The sequence below is a fragment of the Myripristis murdjan genome, chromosome 9, assembly GCF_902150065.1.
Source record: "Myripristis murdjan chromosome 9, fMyrMur1.1, whole genome shotgun sequence".
In the NCBI taxonomy this organism is placed as follows: Eukaryota; Metazoa; Chordata; class Actinopteri; order Holocentriformes; family Holocentridae; genus Myripristis; species Myripristis murdjan.
Window position 1 is genome coordinate 22,362,815 of NC_043988.1, and position 15,796 is coordinate 22,378,610.

The 15,796-nt window shown below is 41.6% G+C and overlaps 1 protein-coding gene across 1 annotated transcript in view; it reads left to right on the plus strand.

Annotated features, from left to right (window-relative positions):
• The window catches only part of LOC115365348 (zinc finger SWIM domain-containing protein 6), a 52,214-nt gene extending 37,640 nt beyond the window's left edge, over window positions 1–14,574 (plus strand). The window contains exons 10-14 of the mRNA XM_030060314.1: window positions 1,065–1,200; window positions 7,685–7,842; window positions 8,034–8,197; window positions 10,873–10,954; window positions 11,185–14,574. Coding sequence (XP_029916174.1) covers window positions 1,065–1,200; window positions 7,685–7,842; window positions 8,034–8,197; window positions 10,873–10,954; window positions 11,185–12,050 — 1,406 coding nt within the window. The 3' untranslated portion in view covers window positions 12,051–14,574. The remainder of the gene's footprint in view (window positions 1–1,064; window positions 1,201–7,684; window positions 7,843–8,033; window positions 8,198–10,872; window positions 10,955–11,184) is intronic.
• The last annotated feature ends 1,222 nt before the right edge of the window (window positions 14,575–15,796 follow it).

The window sequence follows — 15,796 nt, forward strand, 5'->3', positions numbered from 1 at the left end:
AGAGTGTGTGAAGCCAAGTCTGCACATGCAACCATATGTGTTTTGACGTCACAGTTTGTTTTGTGCCGCGTGGCTTCGCCTTTTCTGGCCTGTGAGGGGTAGACCAAGATAAGACACTGCTCACTGCAGTGCAGTCCAATAGAGCTGCCCTGTTAAAGTCGCTGACTCAAATGATCTATCATCTATCTACCTCCTGCAGCCAGTTCAGAAGTTTGAGTCAAGTATTTCTTTTCTTATATCTTTCTTTCCTTTTGAAGACAACATTAATTGCAATACCACAATAAAATAAATAACCTATTTTTGCCAAGATTCACCTTTATGACTAATAGCAACGTGTGTCGCAGACAAAATCAGAGATGAACTGACGCACACACACACACAAACACACGCACACACTCGGCTGCCAGTTGTAGGCCTATTCCCATAACATTTCTATAGTAATTCAGCAGCTGCTGTTGAAAATATACATGGCATATGTCGCTGTAACAAAAAGAAATTGATGGGAAAAACCGAAAGAACCATGTGTGTAGGCCCATTTAGGCCTCAGCTGTTTAATAATTTATTTATTTACATTTGTAAGTAGTAAGAGCACATACCTTTGTGCTGCTTCATTATTCTGTCTCATTATTTTGACAAATCTGCACAGTATTTCAAATAAGCCAGCAGTTAAAATTATTTTAATTATGTGGCTGTTTTAAAAAAAAAATTTAGATTTGATATGCTCAGTATTATTTTTATATGACATTTGATTGATTATGATCACTGAGATTATTATTTATGTGGTCTGTCAATATTGAAACTTGAGCCAATACATTTCCAGATTGCCAGAAGACTATTAAATAAATAGATAGATAGATAAATCAGTTATACAACAGTGTAAACATCCCTATCATCCCATTCTGATAACTACAATTTTCTACTGTACACAGCATTTACTTTGATGCACATCTTGATTTTATACATCCATACATTTGATAAGGCAGAGGATTTGTTTGATCAGTGAAATGCTTCCCTCTCTTTGAGCCTTTTCTATAACCCCCCTCCACCCCCTGTGTGTGTTGTAGGTGGTCCGTACTCTGGTCTGGGAGAGATCGTCCACAGAGAAAGTGTTCCCATGCACACCTTCGCCCGCTATCTCTTCACCTCTCTCCTACCTCATGACGCTGAACTGGCGTACAAGATTGCACTGAGAGCCATGCGGTAGGTTTCTTTGGTGCAGCGCTGTTGTCCTGTGAAAATCCCGTGTAAGCTCAGTTTTGGCAATTGTCATCTTTTTTCCACTTCAGTTGAAGAATTACCTGCTCCTCTATGAGTTGAGGAAATCCTACCTTGGGCAAATGAAACCCTTTCAAATCCCCATTGGAAAAATGCATGGTTGTCAAGCTAAAAACAAGGCTGTTTTTCTCGGTTCCTGGAAAGCTGACATTTTGGAAATACAAGGCTTTCACCAACAGCGACGATATGTTTGTGTGTGTGTGTGTGTGTGTGTGTTATTGAGGCTGTCCTGTTTGCGGGTCCTAACAGAGCATGAGTCTGACTGTATGTGATCTCTCTATATTAAGCTCCTGTGTGTATTCATCTGTGGACAATGTGTACATGTGTATGTGTGTTAATCAGTCTGTGCTGCTGTGTTTTGATGTTGTGACTAGTGGGAGCTGGATCAGTGAATATTAATTAGATTAATGAGAGTGTAATTAGTGGCTGTAATGAGGAGGCAGCACACACACACACACACACACACACACACACACATATGCAATGCCGACAGGGACAGGGCAGAGTAGGGAAGAGGCCTGTTGTGCTTCTACAAAGCAAGACCTCTCTGTCTCGTTCCCCCTTCAGTGAGTCCATCACTGAACAATACTGATGGTAAAATGATTAGTGAGTGAACGGGAGCTGAACTTTGTCAGGCTTGTACCATCATGTGTCACAGTCGGACAAACAGAGAACAAAAGGACAGCAGACGTGGCAAACACACTGTTGACACTCTCCTGCAGTTGACTAGTGAAGAGGTGCAGCAGGTCTCAAGTAATTGAATAATGTGCTGACTGAACCAAAAAGAGCAGGAGGATTTTTATGTCTCGTTTTTTGCCACGCACTGCAAAAAATCCACATCTTAACAAGTCTTTAAATTTTTTTTTCTTCAAACAAATAAAAAAAAAAAATCTGCCAGCAGGATAGGACAATCCCACTTGTTTCCATCCTGATCAACTTGTTTCCAGAATTTTCTTGAATCAAAGGTCATTTACGTAATACTAGATCTGCCTTATTTTCTCTTGTTTCAACATACACCGCTATATATTCGTACAACATCAAGAAAAAATCCTAAATCAAGTGAAACTAGCAAACAAACAAGTGGAATCAAGTGGGGTTATCTCTCCCCAGTGGAACATTTTTTTCCACTCACTTTAAGAAAAATAACATTTTTTAACACTAAATATGAGACTAAATGGCTCGTTAAGATGGAGGTTTTTTTTTTAAAGTGTGTTATTTTAACATTGCGTGCACAGCTCCTCTGTCCCCTCCTTGCCTCATTCTCAGCTTTTTCTCAGTCAGTCCCCCTCCACCTCCCCCTTTTCTTCCCCTCACCTCCATCCTTACGCCTATGGTGTGAACAGGCGATTTAGAAAAATATGGCCACTTATGGGTGCTCCTGGGAGCCAGGGGTGTCTACTCAGCACATAATGAATGTGTGTAATGTAGCGTAGTGTAATACGATAGCATATACCTCCCTGCTCCCACGGGACGGCGGACGGTTAAATATAGAGGAGGAAGTAAAAGAACCGGGGCTATTTTAATGGACCCATTATAACACTATCATTGATACAGGGAGAGAGGGAAAGTCTGGCTCTGACTCTCTTTCTCACACACACACATACACACACACACACACACACTTTCACTCACACTTATACCTACTCTCTCAATTTTTCTCGTTCTGTCTTTGAATGTTTCTCTCAAAGCATTTCTACCGAATGTGTGCACATATTAGAGAGTGTGTGCGCACATTTTCATTTGTGCGTGCCTGACTTTGTCCGTGTGTGTGTGTTTATGTGTTGTGGATGAGGTTAATTAAAGCATAGCGAGAGCAGCATATGCTGTGCGGTGACGTGGTGTGAACAGCCAAAACAAAACAGAGGAGCTGCTTGCTGGTTCACGGGCTGCCCAGAATTTTAATGCGGCAACAGTAGAACCTCTTTCCGACTCCAGAGACTGTCCTTATCTCAACTCTTTGCAAGCCGAGAAGAGAAACTCCAACGGCTCGTTATCATATGAGATTTCCATCGGAGATATGAGACTTCCATTGCTAATGAATCTGGATCCTCTGCCTAATCCACTATCTTTGTAGATATATCATAATTGTTGTCTTAGGATAAACTAAAGGCTGCGATACACCAATGACATTTGTAGGAAGTGCAGATGGACTAGGTCTTTGTCATTTTGTCATATTTGGCCAATCCCAGCACCTTCAGAAGGTGTTATTTTCCCTTTCCATTGCCTTTAAGTTGCCCAAGTAGCTGCCGTCCTCATTTGTGAGCAAACGAGTTAAAAAACACACACAACACTGTGTAGTCCGACATAGCTTGGTCTAGTAACCTCTGAAAATGTAGTGGATTTGTAATTTTTCACTGTCACTGGTACAATATTTTCTTTTGTCATGCACACCTCTGTGCAAAAAAAAAAAAAAAAGAAAAAGAAAAAGAAAAAAAATCAGCCCCCAAAATTAGCTGCTGGGAATCTATAGTTCCCATCAGTGTTCAAGTTATTTTCAGACACACACACACAGATAATAGTGAACAAGTAAAATTAGGCCACTTCTTGAACACTCTGGAGACAGAATAAAGTAATAATATTATCAGATTCATAGTATTGTTTACATACAATATTACAGCTGAATATTGGGAAGCACCTCATGATATAGTACATGTTACAATACTTGGGTTATGGTACATTACAGTATTTGTTACAATGCACTGAAAATATGTAAGTAAAGCTTGAAATACAACCACTCATGTAGACTAATAAAATAGACAACATACGATAAAATCTTATGACAATCTGATTCAGAAAAATAAAATTCCCATTCCAGTTTCATAAAACAGAATTAGCATGGTGCAGTAAAATGCAGAGAAGAAGACAGCGGCAATATACTGCATTCTGCACAGCTTGTTTGTATTTATTTATTTATTTATTTATTTATTTAAGTGTAAAGCATCTTATGCACAAATCCAGAGCTGTGCAATAAAAGTGGGCATTACATCTTAGGTCATGTAAGACACGATTCCTCTTGATGGGCAGTTCACACCGAAGGTTTCCAACCATGAGTTTGTATATAGGGAAGAGTGCTGGAGTGGAGATCTTCCAGCGGAAGTGTTGCCTGTTTGATAGATGTGTGTTTGATAAATGATGGAGGTGAAGGCTGTTTACAGTTGGAATGGGAAAAACCAGGAGGTAGAGAGGTCAGTAGTCATGGTGATACTGACCAGAAACCCAAAGGACTTCAGGATTTAGGTAAAACCTGGTTGGACTGCTTTCTGTCAATGTCTCACTCTTTCTCTTTCTTCCTTACTTGTTCTATGTCATGTTCTTCCTACAGTATATGTGATCTTAAGTGCTTTTTAAGAGTGTGGTACAGTGTCTATGTGTTTGTTAATAATACTTCCGTTTTCTAATAGTGAGCCAGGAACTAGAGACAAGGTTCAAACAGTCATGAAGAAACTGGAAAAATCAGTAAATGTTAAAAAAAAAAAAAAAAAAAAAAAAAAGTTTTATAGAAGTTTTGGAAAAGTCATGGCAATCTGACTAAAGCTGGAAAGACCAACTGACCAATTAAAAAAAAAAATTACGGTGTCACATTAGGATTTCCATTGTGTGTTCATTCAAAGTTGAATTAGTTAGCTAAAGTTAATTTAAATTTGAATTACTATAAATGAAATTAAAAAAAACTTAAATGAAAATAAATAAATAAATAAAATCTAGGTACATGCCTGTTACTGTTCTACAGAGGCTTATAATAGTATTTCAAGTATAGACCAACTTACCTTTTCATTGGTAACTTTTTTTAAAAAAGCTCTATTGATCATGGAAACTAAGCTCAAATTTATGGAGAGGTCATGGCCACGTCATTGAAAACCGTTAATAAAAAAGTGTATGAGCCCTGCGTAAATGCAGCCACACCCAGTCGAGTTTAAATCTCCTCTTGCCCAGCGGTGTCCCTCCACCGTGGCAGCCTCAGTCAACACTGTCGCCCTTGAACGTTCTGCTGTGATAAGTATTGCTGTGTCCCTTTCAGATGTGACAGGGTGCCACAGCGCCACAGGACCAGTTTGACACAAGAGCTGCCCTCCTCGCTGCCTCGCACAGGGACTGATTGCCTCTTAGAGCTCACTCTGTCTGAGTGTCTCACAGCTCATTGATAATATGCATTTATATCCAGGCTAAGCAGCGCTGTTAAGAGATATGCGTTTAATCTGATGTTTTAAGCACAGACTGACATTGAGAGTTTGTGTACTGTTATTGCAGTGAGAGGACCATAATGTTTATAGTTGTTGTGCACTGGATTGCAGTAGTTTACAAGGTGCTAAATGAGAAAGTAACCATGGCAGGGAGTGTGCTGCACTAGTAGTGGATATGCTCAGATTGAGCAGGCCAGAGGAGTCCATGAGGCTTTTTTCATCATTTATTTTTTTCTCTTGTGGAACAATAGCCCAGTATGGATTTTCCTCCAACGTTTGGAGGAGGTTATTTTTCAGCAGGCCAGGCCTCTCAAGCTCCCATCCAATGGAGGCCTCTGGCTCTCTGGTGAAAGCCAAACAAAGACAGGAATGTTGATGAGGCCTCCATCTTTACCCAGGGCCTTTTTTGCTTTGCTACACCCCAGGAATCTTCCAGAAGGCCCCAGTGTGGTGGAAGGCTTTTAGCAGCTCTTTAGATGTGTGTGGAATGAACCCGGCTGTTGCTAGGGCTTCCAAACATCTCCATTTCACACCAAGTTTCAGTGTTCACACTCACACATCTCTCGCCTGGGTTTTTGTCACCTTCTCTCTCCAAGAGACGCTCCCACTGGTGCCCTCTCGGGCAAAATTGACTGAAGAAGATGCTGTGTTTTTTGTTTTTTTGTTTTTTTAACATGTCTTTGCTCAGGTGGCAACACTATCACATGCACTTTGCTCTGAAATTGAAACTGGCATTTAGCATCACACTGGTTTTACTAGGTTCTTTTGATGTGTTTTCAGAAGGGCAGGTGTGTGTGCATACGAGTCTGCATGTGTGTATGTGTATCTGTGTGTGTGTGTGTGTGTGTGTGTGTGTGTGTTGCCACTTTCATTCATGTGTGTCGGTATGTGTTTGATGTGTGTCCAGCCTTACGGGGCTGGAAGGTGAATTCCTTAATTTCCCCGTGGACTCAATTAGCTTTGTGATTGGCTGCGGGAAGGCCAGGTTGTGCTGTCTTCTGAAGGAAAGAAGACCTTTGAAACTGAGGTGGAAGAGAAGGGAAAGAGAAGTGAAGCAGAATAGGAGATGAGCTGACCGCAGTGGTAATGGTGTGGCGGTGCCGGTGATGGTGGCGGTGCTGAAGACAAGGCTCTGTCAATATTGTAATGAGAGAGAGAAACTAGTGGAGCTCCTTCATCCACTAGCAGGTGTTCCATGGCTCTGACTTCATTATCACCAATTAGAGTGAAGAAAATACTAATTATACCTTGGTTTCTAGGTGATTAAATACTAGGTTGGAAGTAAATTGCAGGGATATGCTAACTATAATCCCCCTGTGATCACTGAAGTCATGCTTTCAGGCCACTCGTAATGAAGACTTACTTTTTTCTGTCCGTATTTCTCTCTATCTGCTTATTACTGTATGAAGAAAGAAGAAATTTCAGTTCCATGTATGAGTTTGATGACTCCTGGTGTCTGCCTGTTTGTCTGCCTCTCTCTGATTATAGCTGTCTTTGCTCTTATTCTCTGTACTTCTGGCCCTGCTCTCTTTCTCCCTACATTTTTTAGACTTTTTACTTCATCTCTGCAGTTGATGTTTATTAAATGCATTAATATTAACATTAATATTTAAACAAAGAAATGAAAAATTACATGTTAGCTAATTTCCAGTGCCAGATTATTCTGTTACCTCTTTAAAAATAAATGTTTAATTTTTTTTAAACCTGGAAAACCCACACAAAATATCTGATTTTTGAACAATCGTACTGCCTCCATTGAATGAAACAGACTGATTTCCCATTTGGGTGCACCTTTAAAAGATGCCCCTCTGTGTTATGTTGCACCCTAACAACCTGTTGTAACAATGTGTTTGTTAATGTTGCTTTGTTTGGTGTGGTCAAAAACAAATTTCCATCCTGACTGACAAGGAAGTTGTATTGAACTGAATAGAATTGAAATACAAATCAAAGCTGTTTCATTGTGACTTTACGTTTTTAACTAGTAATTGTACTAATTGTAACAGCAGTAATAATATGTTACTTTGTTGATATCCTTTGGAAAATTTATTTTTTCACTCCAAAGAGAGGTGGGGCAGCAGCAGCACAGCGCCCCCTGGAGTTGGCAGGGTTGTACTCGAGTGTTGCAGATGCTGACCAACAGGAGCACTGGAGCATGGGTTCTCCGCTTGAAGAGCTACTCACTTTGCTGCCCTGCTGTCTGTCTGTCTGTCTGTGTGTGTGTGTGTCAGGTTGCCGGTGTTGGAGTCGACGGCCTCGTCCGGTGACCTGTCGCGGCCCCACCACATCGTGTCCGTGGTGCCCAACCGCTACCCACGCTGGTTCACCCTCAGCCACATAGAATCCCAGCAGTGTGAGCTGGCCTCCACCATGCTCACTGCTGCCAAAGGTACACACAGTTTCGCACAGTGTACACAGACAAAGACACGTAGCGTACATAACTCCAGAAAAGGCCTGTTCTGTTTGCTTGTTCGGTGCAGCTGAAGGTAGTTGGATAGGATTACCAACACACTCACACACACACACAACCATAATCTCTGTCCTATTCAAAGCATTCCTGTTCTGCCCTCTCCCACCCAGGTGACAGTCGCAGGCTGGAGACAGTCCTGGAGTCCATCCAGAAGAACATTCACTCCTCGTCTCACATCTTCAAACTGGCACAGGACGCCTTCAAGATCGCCACGCTGATGGACAGCCTGCCTGACATCACACTTCTCAAAGTCTCCCTGGAGCTGGGACTGCAGGTACACACGCACACACACACACACACACACACACTCCCACAGTGAATGTATTGCATCACGAATGCATACATACACAGAACTGGAACAAATAGAAAGGGGATTGCATGGTTGGAATCATTCACTCCAATGATACCATCTGTGACAGCACACCAAGATGGTTGCCGAAGATAAGTTTTTGGTTTTTTTTCCCCCTTTTTTATAAGATTGACATGAAAATTGGTTTTTAAAATGAGTTTGCAGAATGCATATCAGGCACTGACAATGTAAAAGTTCAACACAATCGCTATTGTAATTTTAAGACAAATGATCAGTTTTGTCAGGCACTCATCCTAACCACCCTAAGTCATCCCAACCCTAACACCAACTCTAAAACATGTGCTAATTTCCAGCTAATTTCCATTTTTCCAATTTTTCTTTAAACATCTCAGCGGCAGCCAAATGACTGCCATTCAGGAATGCTGATTTTAGTGGAAATGTCTATTCACGCTGTCCAAGTTCTGTGGATACATCTTTCTTGCTGAATGAAGTGTGGCCAAAATAACTGTGCATAATTGTGAATAACAACATTTTTTGTCAAATGGAATAATAGATTAATCAGCTCAGGCGAAAATGTAAGCACTATATTGCATTGTCATCATCACGGAAGGTCATAGCCATAATTGAAGACAATGCTGTATGAATACTTGTTGAGGACACTGCAGTGCACAATAATATTTTCCTAACATGTCCTGATGAAATATTGCCCATGAATACTTTGTTAACTTAACAAATTTACACTCGTGATGACGATCTTCCATGCTCAGCTGCCAGATCAGGAGCCAGCCAGAGATAACCAAAATAAGACTTTAAGTGGAGCAATTTTTCCTTTTAAATTAAAAATGAAAACTGTGTCATTTTAAGTAGTGGAGCTCTGAATTTATAGCCTATAGGAACCGTGGTGGGACCTTTAGTAAATAATTTTGTCAATTTAGTAGACATCTGCTTGGTAAATGTTTTGCCATGGAGCCTATCTTTGGATATTTTTTCCAGTTCAGAGAAAATAATTGCAGGAGCTACAATAAATGTTTATTAGTAATATTAATTATGCTAATATCAAATCCCTATAGGTCCATGCTCAGCCTTTCAAACACATTCACAACTCTTTTTTCTTCAAGAGCGAATGTTTCCAAGCTCTTTGAAACAGGAAAGAAGAGGAAATCTGCATCCCATAACGGTTCAATGATGTTTAGATCTGCTGACTCTCGAGGCCATGCACGGCATTTGACTTCATGCTGGTGTTCATAAAATATTCTTGAATTTGTTTACCAGTGTATTTGGGAGCACTATAACCTTGGGATGTGGGAACATTAGGTGGGAACAGTATTGGCACCATAGGGTGCGCTTGGTCCATTAAAATATTCTCTCATATTCTCTGGCTGTAATACAACCATGCAGAGCAACCGTCAGACCTAATGATTCCTCTGAGATGGTTCCCTGTAGCATTACACATTCACCTCCATATTTAACAGTTTGTAATAGACATTTTATCTCCTATGTTTGGTTTTATGCCTTTCTTTAAAGCACTTTTTAACTTTCTCAAGCAAAGTGCTATATAAATAAAGTTTATTATATTATTATTTTTCTCTGAATGTAAACCTGTCTGGACATAGAAGAATGGTTAAAAGATGACTCAAAACACACCATATTACCTTTGCCCATCGCTCAAATATCCATGTGTATTTTTGTGTTGGCCCTTGGATATGAGTGGTTTCTAAATGGCCAACCAGCTTTGTGGAGTTACATTTTTGTTTCGGCTGTCACACAGGTGTCAATTCCATTCTGTGGCAGTTTTTGAGGCCAAAGTTTTGAGGCTTTTAGTCCCGATTCTGTTGCATGTCCGTCAATCCCTGTCAGTGAGCTTCAGCTTGTGACAACTGTCCCTCTCTGCTGATACAGTTTGTCCATGTGTGACATACTCTATGCTGTCATGATTTCCCAGACTTTTAAAAAATATATATATTACTGCATGAAATCATTTTGCACTCTTTCTAACTGATGCATCTACAAGTCGAGCACTGACTGTTTGTTCTCTGCAGAGCTGCTAATTTCCTTGTGTTGCTTTGAAAATGTAAAAACTACGATAATCTGACCTCTTGTGCTGACTGACAGCCAGTATGTCTAGCTGCCTTTGTGACTGTGACCTAGCTCATTTGTGTCATATTTAAAGTTTCTGTTCTTGTGGTGAACAAATGTAATTCACATTCTTTATCTTCACTTTGCATTTTTTTATGTCTCAAAAAATGGTACGTTCATCAAAACGGATTTTCCTTTGAAAACAGGCATTAGAAATACCCTTATTATTTCATCTCAAGCTAATCTTGCATCTCCTGTATTTCTGGAAATGTCACATAGTATGCTTTACATCCCTTACTGTATTCACAGCACATTGTGGAAATCATGATTTGGTTGGGTAACAAAAGAAAAACTACTACAAATGGATTTAAGTAGGAATGCTCTGAGCATTTTGGCTCATTTGCAGTTTGTTAAATGTATTCGACGTCTTTATCTACTATAGATCCCCTTTAGTTTCCCAGGAACCACTCAGCACCACTCACCTAACAAAATCCTCCGCTCCCGCAACCCCTTCACCTGTCATTCATTCTCCTGTCCACTTTCCTCTTTTCCACCTCTCCCAGGTGATGAGGATAACTCTGTCCACGTTAAACTGGAGGAGAAGAGAGATGGTGCGCTGGTTAGTCACATGTGCCACTGAAGTGGGTAAGTGATCTTGCCTTTTTCCCTCTTTAGTTAGTTACCAGGGCTGCACAATATGAGTACAACTTGTGATAGGCTGTTGATCTTGCACATTCACATTTTCATGTCGATAAATAAACAATTAATTGTACAGCCTTACTGACTAATTAAGTGTTTTCTGTTTGTCTTAATTGTCTTAATTGAACATTTAGCTGCTGTTTCATGTCTGAATTTCTGCTCATTCTGCCGGCCAGGTGTGTACGCACTGGACAGCATCATGCAGAGCTGGTTCACCCTCTTCACCCCCACAGAGGCCACCAGTATCGTGGCCACCACTGTCATGTCCAACAGCACTATCGTCCGCCTCCACCTGGACTGCCACCAGCAGGAGAACCTGGCCTCCTCTGCCCGGACCCTCGCCCTGCAGTGTGCCATGAAGGACCCCCAGAACTGCGCCCTCTCCGCTCTCACCCTCTGCGAAAAGGACCACATCGCCTTCGAGACAGCCTACCAGATTGTACTGGATGCAGCAGCGACAGGGATGAGCTACACACAGCTGTTCACCATCGCGCGCTACATGGAGCACCGCGGCTATCCCATGAGGGCGTATAAGCTGGCGACGTTAGCCATGGCTCATCTGAACCTCAGTTACAACCAGGACACGCACCCGGCCATCAACGACGTGCTGTGGGCCTGCGCGCTCAGCCACTCGCTGGGGAAGAACGAGCTGGCCGCCGTCATCCCCCTGGTGGTTAAGAGCGTGAAGTGCGCCACCGTGCTGTCAGACATTTTGCGGCGGTGCACGCTGACCACGCCGGGCATGGTGTCGGCACTGCATAGCCGCAGGAACTCTGGGAAGCTGATGTCCCTGGACAAGGCGCCACTCAGGCAGCTGCTGGACGCCACCATCGGGGCCTACATCAACACCACACACTCGCGGCTCACACACATCAGCCCGCGCCATTACAGCGAGTTCATCGAGTTCCTGGGAAAGGCCAGGGAGACGTTCATGATGGCCCACGACGGACACATTCAGTTCACCCAGTTCATAGACAACCTGAAACAGATCTACAAGGGCAAAAAGAAACTCATGATGCTGGTGAGGGAGAGGTTTGGCTGAGGCTGAGCGAGGAGGCTGCCAAAAGCTCCCTCCTGCTCTAGAACTTTTCTATTAACTTGAGTCTGCCTTTTGAACTTCTTCGGACTTAAAAAAAAAAATAGACAAGTAAAAAGAGGGATGTGACTTGTAGGATGAAGCAAAAAGAGAAAGGAAAAGATGACAAAAAATCAACAGAGCCACACGCGGTATTATTGTTCTTGCTGTTGTTATTGTTATAAACATTATTCCTATTATTATTATTATTATTATTAATAATAATTATTATTATTACTACTATGTGTACAGAAGTGTTTTTATTTTTCAGAAGAGAGGAAATTTGTCATGTTGTGAATGTTGTGTGTATTTCTCTACATGTGTGTGAGAGGAAAAAGAGAAGTGAAATGGCTTTTTTTTTATTTTTCTTTATGTTTATGATTTTAAGCATCTTTCTTCCCTTTTACAGTTTATATTGAGTTATATGTTGTCAAGTGGCTGAAGCCCTTCTACGATAGCGCTCATGGAAAAAAAAGGAAAAAAAAAATAATCAAAAAACGTCTCGGCATCCTCAAAGAGAAACTAAGGCTTTAAACCACACAGAGCACCTCCCTCTGTCCAGGCCCGCACCACGGGGCGCTGGTCAGCACTGCACAGCTCGGCTCGGCTTGGCTCGGCTCGGCACAGCTTGGGTTAGCACCGACAGAAAGCCTCAGTCAGCATTTCTCCAGACACAGCAGTAGCAGCAGCAGCACTTGAGCAGCCATTAGTTTTCTCTGGGTCCCAGGCATTAGCTTCATTACACACAACAATGCTCTTAGCTAACTCTTGTTGTTGTTATTGTTGTAATTTCACCCACCTCCATATTGAGTACCTGTCTTAGACTGAGGACAGTATGCAGGCTCTACAGTAATACCTTTGAGCCTTTCCTTCACCGTTTCACATTAGACAAAGATAATGAGTATTATCGGTACATTAATATAATGTATCATAGCTCTGAATTTCACAGCCAGGTGCAGCCCCAATCTGACTAAATAAGCGATAAAAAAAAAAAAACTTTTGTTGTGTAGTTGATACAGATAAACTATACCTGGAGGGAAAAGGCTACCTCATAATGCGGTATTGTACCTGCTCCCGATTTGTTTATGCTATCATAATATTTATCATCTCTGATAGCTGACAGTGTTAATTAACCAGAGGAGATCCACTAGTGAGACCGAGCATCTGAGGAGATGCAGAGAAAAGTCAAATTCCTGCTGACTGCCTCTGCGTTCGGCTCTGCTGTACATCACTGCCCTCACAAGACAGCAATGGTACTTTACAACAGAAATTGGCTGTAACACACTCAGAAGATGTGTCAGTATGTCACTTCTCACCATCTCTATCGTTACCATTGTACCGGATCACGGTGTTTTCACAATAGGCCAGTGTCATTTCCCTCTGTGCATGTGAATCATAGAAAATTAGACTTCTACTGTTATAGTTCATTGTGTGGAAACCTTCAGTAATTGTCACCAGAATGTTCTCAGGGATTTCTCTACACAGGAAAAAAGGCGGAACAAATGAACGACTGACTACAGGAAAAGACAAAACGTGACACAACATGAGCGAGCATTTATTGTACTCTGTATATATGCCATAGTATATGTCTGAATATGGAGGATCTGAAAGTATATGTTAACTAATTTATACAGAGTATTCTATGTAATGTGAAATACTTGAAGCCGCTGTAGTTTGCTCTTTCTCTCTCTCTCTGTCTCTTTCTCTCTCTCTCTCTCTCTCTTCTACTTCTTTTTCTCTCTCTTTTTGTCTTCTCTTTGTCCTTTTCTTTTGTTAGAAACAGAGCATATCTGAAGGAGTAGACTGACCTTGTCGACGGGTTTTTTGGACTCGCAAGGCATGTGTTGATACAAGAGACACTGGAGCCTGTCAGAAATACAGGTCGAGTCAAGTTGGTGATGTTGGTACAGAAAAACAATGTTGTCTTACTTCATTCCAACTCACTAAAGCATAAAAGGAGAGGAAGGTAGACTGCTGCAGCCCTTTAGAAAACAATGCAGGATTTCTTGAGCAACTTAATTATGCCCCTACGCTAATTTTCCACTAGAGCCTCCGGGAAAAAAAAACTATGATGTGCTTTAGTTAATGGGCTAATTGGCAGTAGATGCAGTCAAAAATCATGTAGTGTGCATCCAGCCTTACATGGATTTGATGACGCCTCGTGGTGGAAGTCTGCTTCATGACCCATATAACCCGTGTCAGAGCAGCGTGATAGTCGTATAACTCTGTGTGTGGATCAACAAGACTTTCACACTGGTGTCTTTATGCACGGGTTCAACCTAGCCAGGATAAAAAATTTGTCTGCTCCCTTCTTCCATCACCACAGAATGACCAGTGTCTCTTCTGCAGTGTCCAACTGTTATATCATGACTTGCCTTTTTACCTTCTTTTACATGCAGTTTTTTTTTTCTGTGCATTTTCTTTCTATCTTGTGTTCATTAAAGATAAAAGCAGCCTTTTCTCTTGCCTTGTCTTAACGCTTTAAAGTAACCAAACAGGAGATCTATCTAACAACCAAACGCGTTCCAAGAGGTGAGAGACAACCCACCTTGGTCCCAGCTTTAGTGTCCTTAATTAGTAAGTGAATGGCTGTGTAACTCATGCTTTAACAAAGCAATTCCTCACGTGTGTTTGGTGAAAATATGTTGTCCAGTGTCTCTCGTTCTCTTCAGAAAACGATTTCCTCTGAGTCTTTCTAGCTGTTTTATTTTAGTTTTTTTTTTGTTTTGTTTTGTTTTGTGTAGGAATCTTCTGCTCTCCCATTTTATTTATTACAATGACCCATGTATACATGCTTATGAAATTAAGATTTGATACACCGATATCAATTTATTTATGTAACTAAATCACTGTTTTATAATCTTGTTAATGAGTCAATGATTGATTTTTTTTTGTTTTTGTTTTTGTTTTAATAAAAGTTAGTTTTTTGAAACGTACACGGGACTCCCCTCGAAGCTGCTTTATCACACTCACACACACACACTGACACAAAGAGCAGAGTACCTACCGTTTCACACAGGCGCACTTGTGCCTCGCAAAGTCTGTCGCGGCTCATTATGGGATGCGCTGTGCGAGCCGGTGGACGGGATGTGTTGGTCGGCATAGGAACAGATCAGTGAGCGCCTATCAGTCAGGACGGTTCAGATCTCCATCAAACAGCAGTGTCAGAAAAAGACAGAGAGGGATCACTCTCACTGGCAGCAGCTTTCACGCTGTCATCTAGCCGAGCCGACAGGGAATATGAAATGTATCAATTGATATTCCCATGGTCTTTGTAGCTTCTGTCAGGCAGCCAGGCTCAGCCAACCACAATAACCTGTTTACATGTTTCCGACACTGACAGTATTGCCACAGGATGACTAAATCAGCGTGCATAGTTTGTCAGCTGCGTGTGTACATACTGTATATGTACATGTGTGTGCCCAGATTTGAGTGCTTGGATGCACTGGTGTACACATGTGCATTTGTGTTTCTTCTTCTTCTTCTGCATGTGTGTATGTGTGTGTGTGTGTGTGTGTGTGTTAAGGCCTTTAGGGAGTGAATGGGAACAGGTGGTAGCTCCAGACTACAGGAGCTCCTGACAGCAGTAAGGTCCCCAGACTCCCAGCCCCTCATTAAACATTGACACAAAAACACTGCAACTGTCTGTGTGTGAACAGTAATGAAGCACAGACTGCTACACCGGTATACACACCGCAACTTAGCACAGCACG